Source organism: Polistes dominula, unplaced genomic scaffold (assembly GCF_049000335.1).
Source record: "Polistes dominula isolate Pdom_NZ unplaced genomic scaffold, Pdom_raw_medaka contig_82, whole genome shotgun sequence".
NCBI classification, from domain to species: Eukaryota; Metazoa; Arthropoda; class Insecta; order Hymenoptera; family Vespidae; genus Polistes; species Polistes dominula.
In genome coordinates this window covers 7,230,909-7,249,035 of record NW_028301046.1, presented here as the reverse complement: position 1 = coordinate 7,249,035, position 18,127 = coordinate 7,230,909, and the positions used below count along the sequence as shown (strand labels likewise).

Here is an 18,127-nt window from a genome sequence, read left to right as displayed (position 1 = left end):
CTTCTTTTTCTTTCTTTTCAACTTCGTTTTCTAGATTCAGGAACGCGGAGTCAATTTGTTTTTCTTCGATGCCAATCTGAAAAAAATACATAAACAAAAATAATTAGATTGAAATTTTATATGTACATCGAGATTAGAAAAAATTGATTTTTTTTTAAGAAAATGCATTTGATGAAATATTTGTTTCGATCACGTCGTTCGTCTTACATCAGTGTTACTAAGCTCGGGTAATATTTCTTCCCCTTTTTGACTCTCGCATTCGCTGCTACTGCTGCTACTTCTGCTGCTGCTATTATGATGCTCGGATGTTGGAGACCGAGATAATTCTTCTACGTTATTATCCTCGTCGAGGTGTTCAACGTTTTTAATTTCGTTGTCGTTATTTATTTCACGTAGCTCTTCGGAAGTTGTGATAGTATCTTTCTCTTTATTTGGCCCAACGCGATAGTAATTCCACTCGTCCTCGGAATCCTCGCTATCCGCTACATTATCCGCTTCGGGTAACAATGCATGCTGAAGAGCTTCTGCAATAGGAATAAGAATAAATTAACGATCAAAATATATATACATGCTATAGTTAAGATTTAACCTTCCAGAGAGTATTAGTTATAATTATATAATTACATAGTATTAATATAACTATACTATTCAATAGTAATAGTATTTACTACTAATATATATTATTAATAGTAAATACCATGCTATATTATTATCTTAAAATAAATACCATGCTATCTATATTATTATTTTAAAATCATGTAATTTTCGTCAGACACATTTTTTTCTATTTCCAATAGCAATGGAGTATTAGATTTAAATGCATACAAAGTGTATAATAGCTTATATTTACTAAATATTACAACAAACTTCTAATAGGGAAAAGAAAAAACATTTTTAAAATGAAGAACTCAAATAAAATCTAACATAAATGAACATACATCTACACATATTTAAATATTTAACAATAAAACGTAGAAAGTTAAGAGATGAGTTTTTCTTTTTCGTTGCTTTTACAAGACGTAATGCATTTCATAAGAACAGTGATACGGTAGGGTAAAGAATCCTACACTATTTAATGCACGGCTGCACTTGTATGCATATAATACGCATCTCTTATATGTCTCGAATAAGAGGATTTATATTTTCCAAGAAGGCATATAAATAATGAATTCCTGTAAACCACCATCTGTTCACAAACTTTACACAGTTTCAATTAAAAAAACCATCGCGATAATCTTTATTATTCATAGTAAATGAAAAATTTAAAATACAAGTAAGAGTTATTTGAGATGAAATCTATGATTGAACGACGACAATGCAACAACGTTAGCAACAACAACCAAGATACCCAGCAGAGAGCCACGCCTTAGTATCGAAAGAAAAAAAAATCGAACAACTACAAATCGACGAAAAAGAAATTCGTCATCGTTCCTAAATCTCCTCACTACGAAATAATTTAATTAAGTTAAAAATTAAACGATGCAATTATTTTTTAAATGAACACATTATTTTCACCATAATAGTCACCCTTTATTACTTGATAATGAATCTATTCGTAACTTTGAAATAGCTATGTAAAAATTAACGTAATAGAAAAAAGAATACTGACCGAGAGAATATCGATAAAAAAGAAAACGAATTGACTAAAGTCTAGACAGAAATTATTTTGATTCTTGGCACAGAGGAATGAGAACGATAAAAGATCGATTGGCCTTTTTAAAAGTAACGATCAACCAACCACCACCACCCACCACCACCAACCATAATTCACTTTCTTTTAGTAAGTTAATATATTATATAGTCTCGGGTAATACGCAAGAACGAATTCGAATGACATGTAAAAATGTATTACTGCTCACAATGTAATTCGAAAAGTATAATATCAACGAGTATAAGAGAGTACAAGAAGAGAGAAAAAATGAAAAAGAGAAAGAAAAAAAATAGAAAAGGAGAGAATGATATTACTCCTCGGGAAGAACGATCAGCAGGGACTAAGAGGAACTACGCCCCCGCCAAGAGATGCATTATCGATCTAGTCTGGAGCCACCTTCTCTGGCTACGTCCCTGGCACCACCCACCTGTGCACTAACGTATAGCAACAGTCGCACCTCATTTTCCCGTAGGAACGACCACCCATTTCCCAGGGATTGATCCTTATCGAAGAGATGCGCAGCAGAGAAAACATAACCTATTGTTGGGGGTGTCTTAGTATCTTCCTCCCCTTCTTCCTTTTTCAAAATGACATTTTTCCATTACTGAATTATAATTAAATACATATAATCTCTAAAGTCGCATGTACAGTAGTAATGCTATTATACTATTATCGTATGATATATATATATATATAAAATACATATGTATAATATATAAATGCGTTTAAAATAATAGAATTACGTAGAAAGAGGATAAGTGAAAAAAAAGCTCTCTCCCTACGGTCCCAGACGGAAAAGAAAGTAATCATGAAAATCCTTCGCGTGTAGGGCGGAAGGGAGGGGCAGGCATTCCTAACGGCAGCCTAGGGCTTAATTGCTCGTCGTAGTCGTCGTCGTTGTCTGACGTATGCTTGGAACAGGCTTAAGGAATGTTCAAAAAAGGAACCACCCACGCAGAGAACACACTTGTTTAACTCATTATCCTACTCTTAATTCCAACTTCTCTGTATTATTACTACTACTACTACTAGTACTACTACTACTAGTACTACTACTACTACTACTACTACTACTACTACTACTACTACTACTACTACTACTATTACTACTACTATTACTATTACTACTACTACTACTACTACTCTACTACTACTACTACTACTACTACTACTACTACTACTACTACTACTACTACTACTACTATCACTATCACCATCGTCATCACTACTACCACTACCATTGTCTACCACAAATGCGATAATATGTATGTATGTATACTTTTATATCGATTTGAGAGTTATCTACTAACTTCTTTTTTTTCTTTCTTTTTTTTTTTGTAGATACGAAGAGAAATTGTAGTAGGAATTTCGAAGAAGTGACTAATAAAACTGCTAAAGTATATCAAAGATATATATACCTTTGATATATCTCTATATATATAAATATATATACCTTCGCAATGATTTATAGTATATGCTATTATGGAATACATTAAGAACCCATAAAATACGTAGCTTATAAGGCACTCCTTTCCTCCACTCTCACCCCGCCGCTGTTTCTTTTAAACTGGCACGCATGTCGTTAACTAAATTTCAACACGCGTGAGACGCACGGGAAACCAAATACAAATACAAGATTATGTTGTTGTGTTGTTTCCATTCTTTGTTGTTATACTACAAATAGAGATAGAATTTTTTTTATCTTATTCATTATCTTATATATTGTATCACTTATTTACATATACGGTATTATATATTATCAATATCTACTTCCGTTTCTTTTTTATCTTACTGATTAGCAAATTTTATCAATGATGTCTTTTAACTCTTCGAGGTCCAAATGGCGTATTTTTATTACGTATTTATCGAGTTTTTATCTCCCTTTAACGAGATCGATTATAGTCATGAGGGAAAGGAAATGGGAATAGGAATGGGGAAAGGATAAGGAAGAATAAGAAAGAGATAAAATGGTTCGTTTCGTCGCTTTCTTTCGTGTTTGTACATAGTATACACGTGGCTAAGAAAGAAAAATATACGAGGAGGACCGTTGAAAAAGGGTCTCTTCTCTCTCTTGGTATGTGTATAAGCGCAGCACGCCTCTCTTATTCGGGTCCTTTTATTTAACTTCTTTTACCATTTTCCCCGAGTTTCTATGTTTTAATGCAACGTGTATCGGTTGCGCGTACGAAGAGTGAGTGTAGGGCTAATTTTAAACTGACATCAAAAAAAAAAAAAAAAAAAAAGAAGAAGAAAGGAAGAAAAAGAAAAAGGAAGAAAAGAAAATAGAGATTCAATTATAGCCCTTGTTTTCAATCCATCATATTTTTTAATCTTATTTCTTTTTTTTCTTTTTTTGTGATTATTTCACAAAAAGTATCGAGAAAGAAAGAAACAAAATAAGAAAAATTTCAATGAAAATCAGAAGATTCGATGATGTCGGTCAGGCAACGACGTTGTTAAAAGCGTGGAGAGGAAGAGAGTATTCTAAATTTAGAGCAAAGCTCGTCTTCGTGAAATTCCGCGAGTACGGGTAGCAAATAAAGCTCCTAAATGACGAAATCAAATGGAATACACCCCCCCCCCACATCTCCACTGTTGGAATATTAGTCAAAAGATAAATTTATGCTTATTGTATCGGGTGTCTGTTGCGTCTATCTGTATTTCGGTGTGCCTTACTCGGGGGTACTGGGAATGCTGACGGAAATTTGTCAACGACTTTGTTGTAAGCAAGAGATATAAAGGCTGCAGGGTGTTGGCAGCTAGCTGAAGTAAGTCATAATGTATCAGAAGTAAGTTGCTAAGAGTGTAACCAACGGACAGTAAGAATGTAACCGTAATTGTGTAACCATCATAAAGAATAACGCTCTTTAAAGTATTTTCCGTCTTCTTTTTTCTTAACATGGTAGCAGAGCGTGGTTACCTTGGTTTGCTTGATTACGACGGAAAAAAAGGAAAAATGGTAATGGTGGTTACAAATAATTAAAAAGGAAAAACCGTTCATCTAAGAAGATAAAGAAAAGTGTGAGTGTAGAATCAAGTTCGTGCTCAAAAAAATAACAAAGGAAAACTCATATAAGTATATAGGAAAGCTTAATGAGTATCGAAGCAAAATATTTGCATCTGAAAGATAAAACTCCAGGATGGGTGTATACGGTTACGAAGGAAAAGTTAATTGAGTTTTTGTGCGTATTCGAGACAGGATCAGTGTTAAAGTTTGTGTCCGTTGAAGATTTAAAAAAGCTGTGCAGATGATACAAGCAACGAGCAAATACCTTGACGGTAGAAACTATGGTATTTGAAAAAAAAAAAAAAGATTTGATTTCATCAATTAGAATGGTTTACTTTAGAAAATACGTTTAACATGTTCATTATATAGAATGTTTCACAATGGAAATTACATGGAAGATAATAATAAAAGGAAAGAGAGAGAGAGAGAGAGAGAGAGAGAAATAATCACAAAGAACTGCATATCGTCCGCAAAGTACCAACTCTAACTCATACATTGCAAAGAGTAATATTATTAATCATAGTATTAATTAATAATAACATAATATTTTTTTATAATTGGAAAAAAAGTATAGGTGTCCATACCATTTCTTGGCTATTAAAAAGATTCTGAATATAAAGAAAATTTCTCCACCAATATTTTCGACAAGTTTCGTGTGGACGTTCGGTCACATAGAATAAGGAAATTTTACTGTACCACATGAATTTATTTCCAATAATCCTATTATTATTATGTAAGTCGGTGTCAGTCTAAATTGGAAGAATAAATAAAGAAAGAAAAGGGATACTCTTATTTCAAATAATTCTATTTCTAATTATAGTCTTCTTTTTTCTTAACACCCACCTTCACACCATCATCCTCGATGTCTCGAGATATATGTCCACGATCACCAATTTTCTCTTTTTAATGAAAATGAAAATGAAAATAAAAAAGAAATGACAACAAGAAAAAAATGTCGACGCCATTGGATTTCTCGTCTGACGAAAAGTCCGGTTTCAAACTCACAAGAGAACACACATACACACACACACATTCTGTATAACAGAAATTCGTAAAGCAAACGTACCACGCGAATGATTTCTATGTAATACATAAGAGTAGTACCAATGTATTAAAAATGGCTTTTGATCGATACGAAAGAACAACCCTTTTCCTTTCTCCCTCTTTCCTTCATTCATTACTCTCTTTGATGTGTGTATGTACACATTTAAGAATGTTTCGAAAATGATAAAAAAGAAAAAAAATCTATACTTATTTTTTTGACTCGTCCCGATTGATAATTTGTTGAGATTTTTGTATTCAAAAGTTATGCATAAAGTCGAAAAGTTAAGCTGAAAATTTGTCCAATCAAACGTTGAATCCTTAATTTCATTTATAATATTATGTTAGTCATTTTCACAATTTCGAAATTATTTTTCTGACCGATTGAAGAAAAATGATGAATAAGTGAAGATGAAAGAAAAAGAAACCTATTTGAAATAAAGTTGACAAAAAAAAGGGAAGAAAGAAATAATCACGCGATTTTCCATGCGAACCAACGAAACGTTACGACCACTCACGAGACTCCCCCGATAACAATGATTATGGGAAGAGTTATCAAGGAACTAAACTATCGGGTTTGTGCTCGAACAATGCATGCACTGCCATTAACGTTTATCAAAAACGTCTTTCTTTTCTGTACCACCAAAGATATCTTTATCTTTACATTTCTATGACCTTTTCATTGAAAACTTAAACTTCTATTTGTGTTTTTCAACAGCAAAGTTTTTATTCAAAATTAAAATTAAAATTAAAATTAATATTAATATAATCATATACAATGAAAAGATAAATTTTATTATAGTAATATCTTATTGGATTTGCTTCATAGCATATATATACCATACATATATATATAGTTGCTTATTAATGGCTATCGAAGGAACGTTAATTGACGATAAAACATTTATTTGACGTTGGAAATAGAGGACAGGACAGAACAGGACAGAACAGGACAGAACAGGACAGAACAGGACAGAACAGGACAGAACAGGACAGAACAGGACAGAACAGGACAGAACAGGACAGAACAGGACAGAACAGGACAGAACAGGACAGAACAGGACAGGACAGGACAGGACAGGACAGGACAGGACAGGACAGGACAGGACAGGACAGGACAGGACAGGACAGGACAGGACAGGACAGGACAGGACAGGACAGGACAGGACAGGACAGGACAGGACAGGACAGGACAGGACAGGACAGGACAGAACAGAACAGAACAGAACAGAACAGAACAGAACAGAACAGAACAGAACAGAACAGAACAGAACAGAACAGAACAGAACAGAACAGAACAGAACAGAACAGAACAGAACAGAACAGAACAGAACAGAACAGAACAGAACAGAACAGAACAGAACAGAACAGAACAGAACAGAACAGAACAGAACAGAACAGAACAGAACAGAACAGAACAGAACAGAACAGAACAGAACAGAACAGAACAGAACAGAACAGAACAGAACAGAACAGAACAGAACAGAACAGAACAGAACAGAACAGAACAGAACAGAACAGAACAGAACAGAACAGAACAGAACAGAACAGAACAGAACAGAACAGAACAGAACAGAACAGAACAGAACAGAACAGAACAGAACAGAACAGAACAGAACAGAACAGAACAGAACAGAACAGAACAGAACAGAACAGAACAGAACAGAACAGAACAGAACAGAACAGAACAGAACAGAACAGAACAGAACAGAACAGAACAGAACAGAACAGAACAGAACAGAACAGAACAGAACAGAACAGAACAGAACAGAACAGAACAGAACAGAACAGAACAGAACAGAACAGAACAGAACAGAACAGAACAGAACAGAACAGAACAGAACAGAACAGAACAGAACAGAACAGAACAGAACAGAACAGAACAGAACAGAACAGAACAGAACAGAACAGAACAGAACAGAACAGAACAGAACAGAACAGAACAGAACAGAACAGAACAGAACAGAACAGAACAGAACAGAACAGAACAGAACAGAACAGAACAGAACAGAACAGAACAGAACAGAACAGAACAGAACAGAACAGAACAGAACAGAACAGAACAGAACAGAACAGAACAGAACAGAACAGAACAGAACAGAACAGAACAGAACAGAACAGAACAGAACAGAACAGAACAGAACAGAACAGAACAGAACAGAACAGAACAGAACAGAACAGAACAGAACAGAACAGAACAGAACAGAACAGAACAGAACAGAACAGAACAGAACAGAACAGAACAGAACAGAACAGAACAGAACAGAACAGAACAGAACAGAACAGAACAGAACAGAACAGAACAGAACAGAACAGAACAGAACAGAACAGAACAGAACAGAACAGAACAGAACAGAACAGAACAGAACAGAACAGAACAGATAGAATGTGCAAAAGCAATGTCGTTGCCGGTTTATATAATGTGCAGAAAAGTAATGCATGTGGGGCTATTTAAAAAAAAAAAATCTTTTTTTCTAGACCCTCCCTTCCCTCCAACCAACTATCTAGCATATAACAAATGAAACGAAGGGAAAATTTTGTTTGGTAGTTTTCAAATCGCCAGTTACAATATTATTTTTCTTTACATCTCTTTGTTCTTTTTTTATTTAAAGGATACAATATATATATATAGTTAACAAAACTTGCTAATGTACTCGGTTTATACTTATACACACACAACAATTAAACAAAACGGTATCTTCCTATACGTACATTTATACGGACATATATGAGATAATAAAAAGACCATATAAATATGTTTAAAAAGTGTAAAAGCAACGAGATAAAGAAGGGGTGGTGCTTAAGGAATTTGTTAGAAAAAGACGAGTCTAGTCGGCAAATCCAATAATAGCAGAGACGATGTTAAAAATAGAATATATATATGTATTCGAAGTAGTTTACTGATACGGCGTGAATTGAGTGCAACACACTGGCGGAGGTTCGATCATCGTTCGATCAAACGTTTTCTTCTCTACGAAGGGCTGTTTCGTTTCTATTAAGAGAAAGAGAATGATAGGGAATGAAAAAAAGAAAGAATGAGAGAAAGAAAGAGCATCACGCGCCGAGAATAGACATCGTGTAACCTTGAAGGAACGTGCATATGAAACGAGGAATCTTCTTTGGCGTTCTTTCGAAAGTTTGCATTTTGGTCATCAACACTCCCAGATTTCTAGTTTATATAGGAAAAAAATATGAAAAATAAATAAAAATATTTTTCTCCAATCGTAGAACATATAAATGGAGATTTTATCGATTAAATGAGTTCGTTGATTATATAAATAAGAATGTTCGTGGTGACTTGTGCCAAAATTGTTCGGACAAATGGTATTTGTTAAGTAATGATATACTATGTTGATGACAATAACAACCAATAATCATAACGGCATCGAGTATCGAGACAGAGTGTCGTCCGAGTAAACTTCGATGCATCAAAGATGCACCCGTAATGCGATAATTCGTTTAGATTCTAAATATATCGGTGAAAAGTAGTCGTACGATATATCCAATTACCTTCTCTTTTCATGCCATTAAGGTCACGTTTTATATCTATTACATATGTAACATCGAACCATGACTAAGAGAAAGAGAAAGAGAAAGAGAGAGAGAGAGAGAGAGAGAGAGAGAGAGAGAGAGAAAAAGAAAGTTCTAAATGTTACTTCATCTGGTTAAAGAAGAATTCAAGATTTTTTTTGATAGGTGTTTTTGGAATGAGCGATACGTGGATCAATTTCTTTTTTTTCTTTTTAACAATATTATTCGTATCTTCAAGCAAAATAGGATAATATTCATCTTTTCTCTACAATGTGACTTTTAGGACAGCGCGTAATACTCATCACCCGGCTGGCTATACACACACATCTACCATATTATGTGTTATGTATATACTCTCTTTATATATATATATATATAAATATATATTAATATATGAGAGCCCCGTTGTGGGAGCCAGAAGACATCCATAATATGCACGACGAACGTGCACTACTAACTGCAGATTTTTTATTATATATATATTATATACGTATCTTTACAAAAAAGAAAAATATAGCATGATTATTCTTTTTTTTATTTTATTTTCTTAATTTTTCTTGGCGACGTCAGCGCTTTTGATAAGAAAAAAAAGAAGAAAAAAACAAACCGAATCGTTTCGATCAAAATACTTTTATGCAGAATAAATTGGAAGAAGTTACGCGTACCAAAGGAGTTTTTTTTTTGGTTGAATATTACAAAATTAAAATAATTATACTTTTTGTGTACTTTTAAGAATCCGTATATGATTTCGTGGTTAACAGAAGTGAAATCGTGGATCAATCGTTTCGAAGAATTTTTTACTCGACGACCATGGTGTATTGGTCTTCAGGGTAAAAAAATCTCGTTTATAAATTTTTCGTTGCACATATATCCGTTTCTTTCGAATTCATCATAAAACAATGTGTATATATAAATTAAGTAAACGCGAATAAGCACCTACTTTTTAAACGTATGAATCATATTAGAAATTAAATGATGTATTTAGTTGTATGTATTTAAGTTATATTTGCATTTGACATAGTAAGCAAGAGATTTTTTCCAAGTATTTGAGAAAAATTACGTATATACATTATGTATATACATATATATAAACGTAATTTTTCTCAAATACTATATAACTTAGAAAAAACAAAAGAACAATAAAAAGAGGATTGAAAATATTCCGACAATCTTTTTAAATCTTTTTAGATAATTCGTAGGTGATACGTTTAAAGATTCTTTTTTTTTATATATATGTATATTATAATCTCATACATCTATCCATTTAATACGATATTGCGTATTAAAAGATGCCGCTATGGTTGGCAACGTCGCACCTCGTTTCCTGTCTCTCTCTCTTTTCTCTGCTTTACTATTCACGCGAACCCTACAGTTTATACGATATTACGAAAAAGTAGAAATTCGGGACGTTCTCACTAGATAATTTAAGAAAAAATTAAATGCTTCTTACTATAAAACACCTTGACAAAATACTCTTTAGAATTATGTGCTCCAAAGAATAACATAGCTGTAATTACAGTATTTTATTAAAAAAAAAGGAACCAAAATGTGAAGATTGTCAACATTAAAAAAATATGGGTTACTAAAAATATATGACGCACACACATACACATCGTCACCTCACATATTCATCGCAACTAAAGGAAGATGTGTATATGTAAATTGTATATTCAAGGCTAACAATTGTGAAGTAGTCACATTGTACTGAGCTGGTTTGCTTTTACGTGCCAGCACACGCCTATGAAAAGCCTCCATTGTAAATTTCGTCGAACGTGTCGTGTGTCGGTAGAGAATACACGAATCCGTACGATAAGTACGTTCTTTTTGCGATAGAAAACATCAACACAAACTGAGAGATAAATGAGGAAGGCGCTCTTACACGTGAGAGAAAATATAATGAAATAAATAGATCGCGACCGACGAGGGTCATTGATTTATATTTCGAGCCTGTTACACTTACTTCTTATAATATAAAACTAACGAAATTCGATCAAGATTCGATGATTTTAAGAACGACGACGAGAAAGTTAATTTGTGAGATATTCTCACCATTTAATAAATTATAAATAGCATCAGTAAGTATAAAACGCAACTTTGGATTTTATTCGTAAAAAAAACCAATTATCGTTCCTATTTTTAATATAGCGGGTTATCTTTTTTTTTGTTTTGTTTTAAAACTATTTATAGTACATAGTTAAAGTCAATAAAATACAAAATGAACGATTTATCGAAAAAGAAATATGATTACTTGACGACATACAACACAACCCCGATGTAAACACGACAATGGGAAAGTTTTGTGATGTTGGTTGTGGAAAGAAAAGAAAATTCTAAATAACTTAATTTCTCCACACGCTCGCATACATCCTTTGAAGGAATTAAAGGCCTCTTTTCCAAATTTCTTTTATTCCGAATCCTACAATACAATTATAAAGCGGCATCTTTCATTTATTTTTTTATTTTTTTTTCTCTTTTCTCACGGTTACACCAAGCGTGTCGGAAAGATGAAAAAAAAGATGTTGCGACGTTGGCCCCGTACGCGAAGTGCTACGCCTATGTGAACAGGGCAAGTTATAAAGAAATGAGAGGAAAGGAGGGGATAGAGAAGGATAGAGAAAGAAAGAAAGAAAGAAAGAAAGAAAGAAAGAAAGAAAGAAAGAAAGAGAGAGAGAGAGAAAGAAAAAAAGAAAGAAAAAAAGAAAGAAAAAAAGAAAGAAAGAAAAAAATATAAATTACGAGAGAAAGATGAGGGGGAAAAGATAAAATAATATAATTCCGTTAAGAGAAAGATAGTTTTCGCTAGCACCTGTCACCCCCGATCGAACATTCTCGAGAACTCACACCAGTGGAGGTTCTGATCGAGAGACAGAGAGTGCGCACGAACTTTTACTCTTTTTTTCTAACGACACGACGACGACACGAAGACTCGCCGGCCGGCATCCGTTCCAAATTTAAATTCGCAAGTTAGCTTTAGAAAGTTATGGTGGACGTGCTAGAAACGTACTTCGCCGAATGTTTTTCCTTTATTTCTCTCCCTTCTTTTTTTTATACTCGTTTTCTCTCTATTTTTCTCTCTTTCTCTTTTTCTATCTCCTCTTTTATTCCGGCAAACGTAAAAAAGAAAAGATGGTATAATTGTAGGTTAAGAACGCTTCGAAAAATACTCACGAATCTTATCCTTCTTTATCACAATGTTAAAAAGCCACTAGAAACAATAAGGTGGCAACAAGAATAGAAGTTGATGACGAGACTTTCGATGAAACTTTAATACGAAAGACACTTTAAAAAAATACCGTCGTAAAGAAGATTTCGAAAGAAGACGCACATTTAGTAAAACGCAAGAGCTTCGAAGAGACCAACTGCCGGAATCCCCCCTCCTTAGTCCGTCTTGTCGCACAATCGTCGCGCAATCGTCGCGCACACGCCGCGCCACCGATTCTCATTGGTTTCGACCTCCTGACACGGCGACCAATCGCGCTCTCTGTCTCTTGCTTGGCCTGCGCGCGCATACGAAGCGCCGAATTCGATCGCGATCATTTCAAACGCGCTTTTTCATCTACGATTATTTTCTTTTTTTTTTCTTATCGATTCATGGACCACTTTTCGGTCTATTCTCAACTGAACATCCAATGAAATCGCGATATAAATTGGCTACTTAAACGTTTGTCTATTTCTATCCATTAAATTAAATTATCACACGATTATATGTAAATAAATAAATTCATATAATTGATTCTTTCATAGTAATTAAAGAAAACCAATTAAAATGACTGATTGGGCCAACGGTAAGAGAATGCGCTACGTATGCAGGAGCTAGCGTCATATTCAAGCCAAGATTCCTGACCGAGTATACGAAGCATCGCTGGTATTTCTAATACGACCAATAAAGTCTCATTATTAAGAGTAATAAAAATACAATCGGCTATTGAGAATTAAATTAACAGCATCGATCGAATTGATTTTCATGTAGGATTACGTCGATGACAACGTAATCTTTGAGAAATTTGTATCGATCAATATCAATGTTAGCGTATAAAAAATTAATAGAAACGGAACAAGACGATGATATGACGTTACATATTTTTTTTGTTTATTTTTTTTTTTTTTTTTGAAAAAAAATGCGGAAATTGGAATCGTCTGAGAAGAATAGATAGATCGACAAATACTAAAATGAACGATTGCCGATGGAGTTATATATTGCCTATAGAAAATGTGGTTTGATTGGAGAGTAATTAAAAGCGAGTATCCGTTCGTAGTTATAATGTGTGGACTAACGACTAGCAGTTACTGGAAAGAGAGAAAGAGCAAGGAGATAAGGAAAAGAATAAGGCATTTACGGTTTTTAAAAGAGAGAAGGCCAGAGCGTTGATCTGATTTGCGAGTCGGCGAACGACAATCAGTGCAGGAAGTGCACTGACTGGCACGAGCTGGTGAAAGTCAAAGTATAGGCGGAAAGTGGGCCGAGTGCTTCGTCAAATATTAAGTTAAAAAAGTTTGGACGTCATTTCTATAAGGATAATGAACAAAATAATCCCTAAGGGAGAATATAGATATTGGTTATAAGGTGCTATCTTCTTTACATGGAAGACGAAACTTGGCACGATTGTATTGTACGTGTTATAGATATCACCCCGAGATGAGTTTTAATCGTAAGAAGAAAATGAAAAAAAAATAGAGATAGTTTGAATATAGGAATGTGAAAAATAGTTCTTTTCGAACGGCTACGAGAACGAGGACGAGGAATAAGACGTAGATGAAAACGACGAGGACGGCGACAAGACGGGCGTGTCGCTCGCTTTACCGTTTCTAAAATAAGTAACAACCCTCTTTCCAGTAGTAGCTTCTCTCTTCGCATCGAAATAGCATCCAAAAGCATAAAATTTGTTCTTTTTAAGCGTGCACTCAGCGTTTTTCACTCGAGCTTGCCGGGGACGTTGTTGAAAGAATAAAAGCTATGCCTAACGCGAACGCGCGAACAATTGGAAATAATGAGCGAGACGAAAGTCGATGTAAAACCTAACGGATTCACAAACGAAAGGCTAATGAGCCGTCAATGTAAATTTTTACCACGAATATATATATATCTAGTAGATATACGCGAGACTCTATTGTACGCTTAGACAAGATTCATTCGCTGATGAATATTATCGTAACAGAAAGGTCTAACGAAAATTTATAACTTACATAATTTTCATACAGACAACTTAAAGCAGTTCGAACTTTGTTGAAGTTGATTGGCTTCGTCTGACTCGAACTTACATTCTTGAACATCGATTATTCTTTAATATAATAAGAATTAGAACAGAATATTAACAGGAGGGAGAATAAAAGTTTGAAATATTTTAGGAGCAACGGTAAGAAGGGATGTATCATTGAATTCACATTTAAAGTACAAAAATGAAGTGTTGAAAGAGTCACAATAATACTTACTGATATCGTTGTTGGCTGACGAGTCTTTGTCGTCAAGGGTTGTCGATTCTAGAGTAACTTTGAGGTCTGTATTATTTTCCTGGAAATTATTCTCGTCCGTAGGCATATTTTTGTCCCCCTGGGAAATGCCGTGCGAGAAATTGGCAACAATATTAGGAGCATTGTCGAGAAGTGGATTTTCGAGTACATCGTTCACGTTTTCCGCATTATTCGCGTCATCGACAGCATCAACGTCGGTCTCTGGTCCAAGATCCTCATAAATGTAATCCGCGGTATCGTTCTCTTCGTGTTTTCCATCAGCATTTCCACAAGTTATCTCATCGTGAAAACCACCGTCATCCATTGGCGTTTCATCCGATCCATTAGCGTGCCTCTCTTCTTCATCGTTGTCGTACGATTGCTGATGCTGTTGTTGGTATTGCTTCATCTGCTTAAAGAACAAGCCATCGTTTAGATCCTTTTGTACGTAGGGATTATTTAAGGCCATGTTTTTCATCGATTTCACGACGAGAACAGAATTTACGTCGGTCGACCTCGTTGTTATATCACTCGGTGGCGTTAAGAATACTACAATCGCTGTTATATTGTCCAACGAGCCTGCGTGTTTGGCTGCTTTTATCAAACTCGTAACAGCGTAATTTGGATCGTCTGAAAGAAAAACAGAAATAACTGTATATATAAATATATATATATTGTTGATTGGATTTCGTTTTTTTAAGTAATCTCTCGATTCGTTTACTTATCACCGACAAGCGCGTTGTTATTTACATCAAAGTGTTGCGTTCATGTCTATTACGGAATATATGCTATCGTTTTGATAACGGTGAATCATACTTTTCTCGGCATAGCGATTACGTAAATTCTAAGTTCATCGATGTTGACTGAATAACGGATTATTATCGTTGTAACAACGACATAAATATTCCCTCTATATAAATAGATTTAACTTTAAATTAAAAAACAACATAATAATCAAAACCCTATTGAATATTCATAAAGTGAAGTCAAAAATTCATATCTGTAACACCTTCAATCATCCGACCGACACGCGGAACCCGTTCCCATTTCTCTTTAGAAACACCCGTTGAGCGAATACGATTGGGAAGAATTATGATAGACGACCATCCACCGCGTTCCTGTTGTCAATAAAACAATATACGTTTCGAATGGATTTTTCGAAACAACCGTGATAATTCTAAGAGACTCGATGGGTGGTTTGAGAAAATTCGAGGGATGGAAAAAAGAAAATGTTCCTGCATAATCCGCACCCCGAAAACGTGCGGCCCTGATTTCAGGTGCATTGACCTACGCTGCACTCTTCGTTTCGACGCCTGCGTACACAATTCTCTCTTCCTCCATTTCCATCATCTGTATCCCCTCCCCTTTCCACCCCTCCCCTTGTCGCCCTCTATCTCCACCTGTCTGTCTGTCTACCTGCCTGTTTGTCTGTCTGTCTCTTTCGTTTGTACACAGCTTGCTTTCCATCTGCTTTTCCACTCTCTCGCTCACGCTCTAGTGACTTTATTACGTTGCCAGAGAAGCAAGCAGCATCCATCCCTCATCAGATATTAATTCCTGTGACTTTCAGACGAATTTTCGCAAAAGCGCCACTTCGACGACGGCCACCATCACCACCACCATCATCACCATCATCATCCTCATCTGCACATTTGTTCTCTTCTTTTTCTCCCTTAACGCTCGGTCTTTCCCACCTACCTCCTTTTTTTCTTCGATTCGATACCCAGACGATTTCATCCGCAGAAACGTGTTCATTTTTAAGCGAGCCCGTCGTTCTCGTCTGGCTGCACCCCTCCTTTCTATACTACCCTTTTCTATGCCGCCACAACCACTACTACCACCACCTATATTCTTTTCTGTATAGATGATGAAAATATGAAAATCTTGGATAGACCAAAAGCAATCGTGCGAATTCCAAAGGAAACGATATTCGACGTTTCTATTTTTAAACAATAAGTTTTAATCACGTTGAATTTTATCTCTTTTTTTATTTTTTTCACCGTCCCTTCTTGTTCTTTTTTCTATTTTATTTTTTTTTCTCTCTCAAAATATTTGTATCTCTAATAAAGCAATACTTTTTTACGTTCTTACGTTTATTTCAAAAAATTTCTATACAGACTTTTCATTTTTCGTGACTCCCCCTTGAACATTTTACTTGATTTTTTCTATTGGGAAATATAATTGAATCTGACTCATTGCTTTGATCATACCAATTATATCAGTTTCCTCTTACTCCGGACACTTCCTTTTCTGCGTAAGAAAGTGTTAGAAATGTTTTAGCGAAATAAGGAAAGAATGGGCGTGTACGATTATTCAGCGAATTAGAGTAATGTTAGACATTACGAGAACAGAATAATAATGTATTTCAAATTTAAACGCATTTAACATAGTTAATGCGAACGATTCAATAAAGATCTAACGCGTCATGCATTTATAACAATCTTTTATAGAATATTATCTATTTTATCGTAAATGACATTTTTCATCTACATAAAAACAAAGTTAACTTTAATTAATATTTAATAACATCGTTTAATGATTAATAATAAAAATAATAAGAAAAAATAAATCTTTCAAAAAAATACTCCGTGAAGTAAAAATATACTTCCGGCAGAATGAATGAATGAATGATTTTATGAATGAAACTTTAGAAACAATGTCAATAACGTTCCTGCTGTCTTCTGGCATCTTGCCATTCATCCATCCATTCATCGAAAAGAAAAGTTTATGGTAAATTCAAAAGAAATGGTTGGAACGGTAGATCTAGCAAATGTTAAGCTCAAGATGAAATCTCGGTGGATCCCAGGGTCGAGTCATAATTTATTCCACCATTAATAACGGTAACTTTCTTTTCTTTCTTCATTGCGAATTTTCTCCACTCCCTTTCTACATATTTTTCTTGTTAACAATAAGAAATACAAGGATACATTAAGGAGGAAAAAAAAACACAAGAAAATACACCGTAAAATATGTCTCTAATGTCATCTGAGGATTTATACATTGATGCAAGTAAAAAAAAAATACAAATTGTAATTGTACAAATAAAGCGAATTTTGAGAAATCATACATATATCTTATTTATTTGCGATCGATCACTGATACGAAAAACGGCAAGTTTCGTGGAGGAGGGAGGGGTCGCTGAACGAACATAAATGATTTTCTCGACAGAGAAATCCTATTTCATGACTCACATGGCATGATCTGACAAGACGTTTTGCTCGAACACGCCTCGCGGCTCGGTATGCTTTTATGGAACTCGATTTCGTTAAAAATAAGTTGCCATTTTTGGAAATCGATGAAGGACTTTTATCGACAGTCGCAATATAAACGAAACGTGATTCGTATAACGATGATGACGACGCGACAAACCAACCAACCGAGCGAACGTTCCAGACAAAAATATAAACGACTCCATTAAGAGTTAACACGTCATTTTAATTAAATCCACG

General features: G+C 34.7%; 1 protein-coding gene and 1 long non-coding RNA gene across 2 annotated transcripts in view; both read right to left on the bottom strand.

Moving 5' to 3' along the window:
* LOC107068054 (uncharacterized) overlaps nucleotides 1-18,127 on the bottom strand; it is a 52,314-nt gene that overhangs the window by 5,648 nt on the left and 28,539 nt on the right. The window contains 3 exon segments of the mRNA XM_015324057.2: nucleotides 2-76; nucleotides 208-524; nucleotides 14,661-15,308. Of these exon segments, the coding sequence (XP_015179543.2) occupies nucleotides 2-76; nucleotides 208-524; nucleotides 14,661-15,308 (1,040 nt within the window).
* Nucleotides 2,705-14,630, bottom strand: LOC149031675 (uncharacterized). The gene is made up of 2 exons (XR_016177516.1): nucleotides 12,399-14,630; nucleotides 2,705-3,325 (listed from the first exon to the last, which is right to left on the bottom strand). It is a non-coding gene; the product is annotated as an uncharacterized LOC149031675 (long non-coding RNA).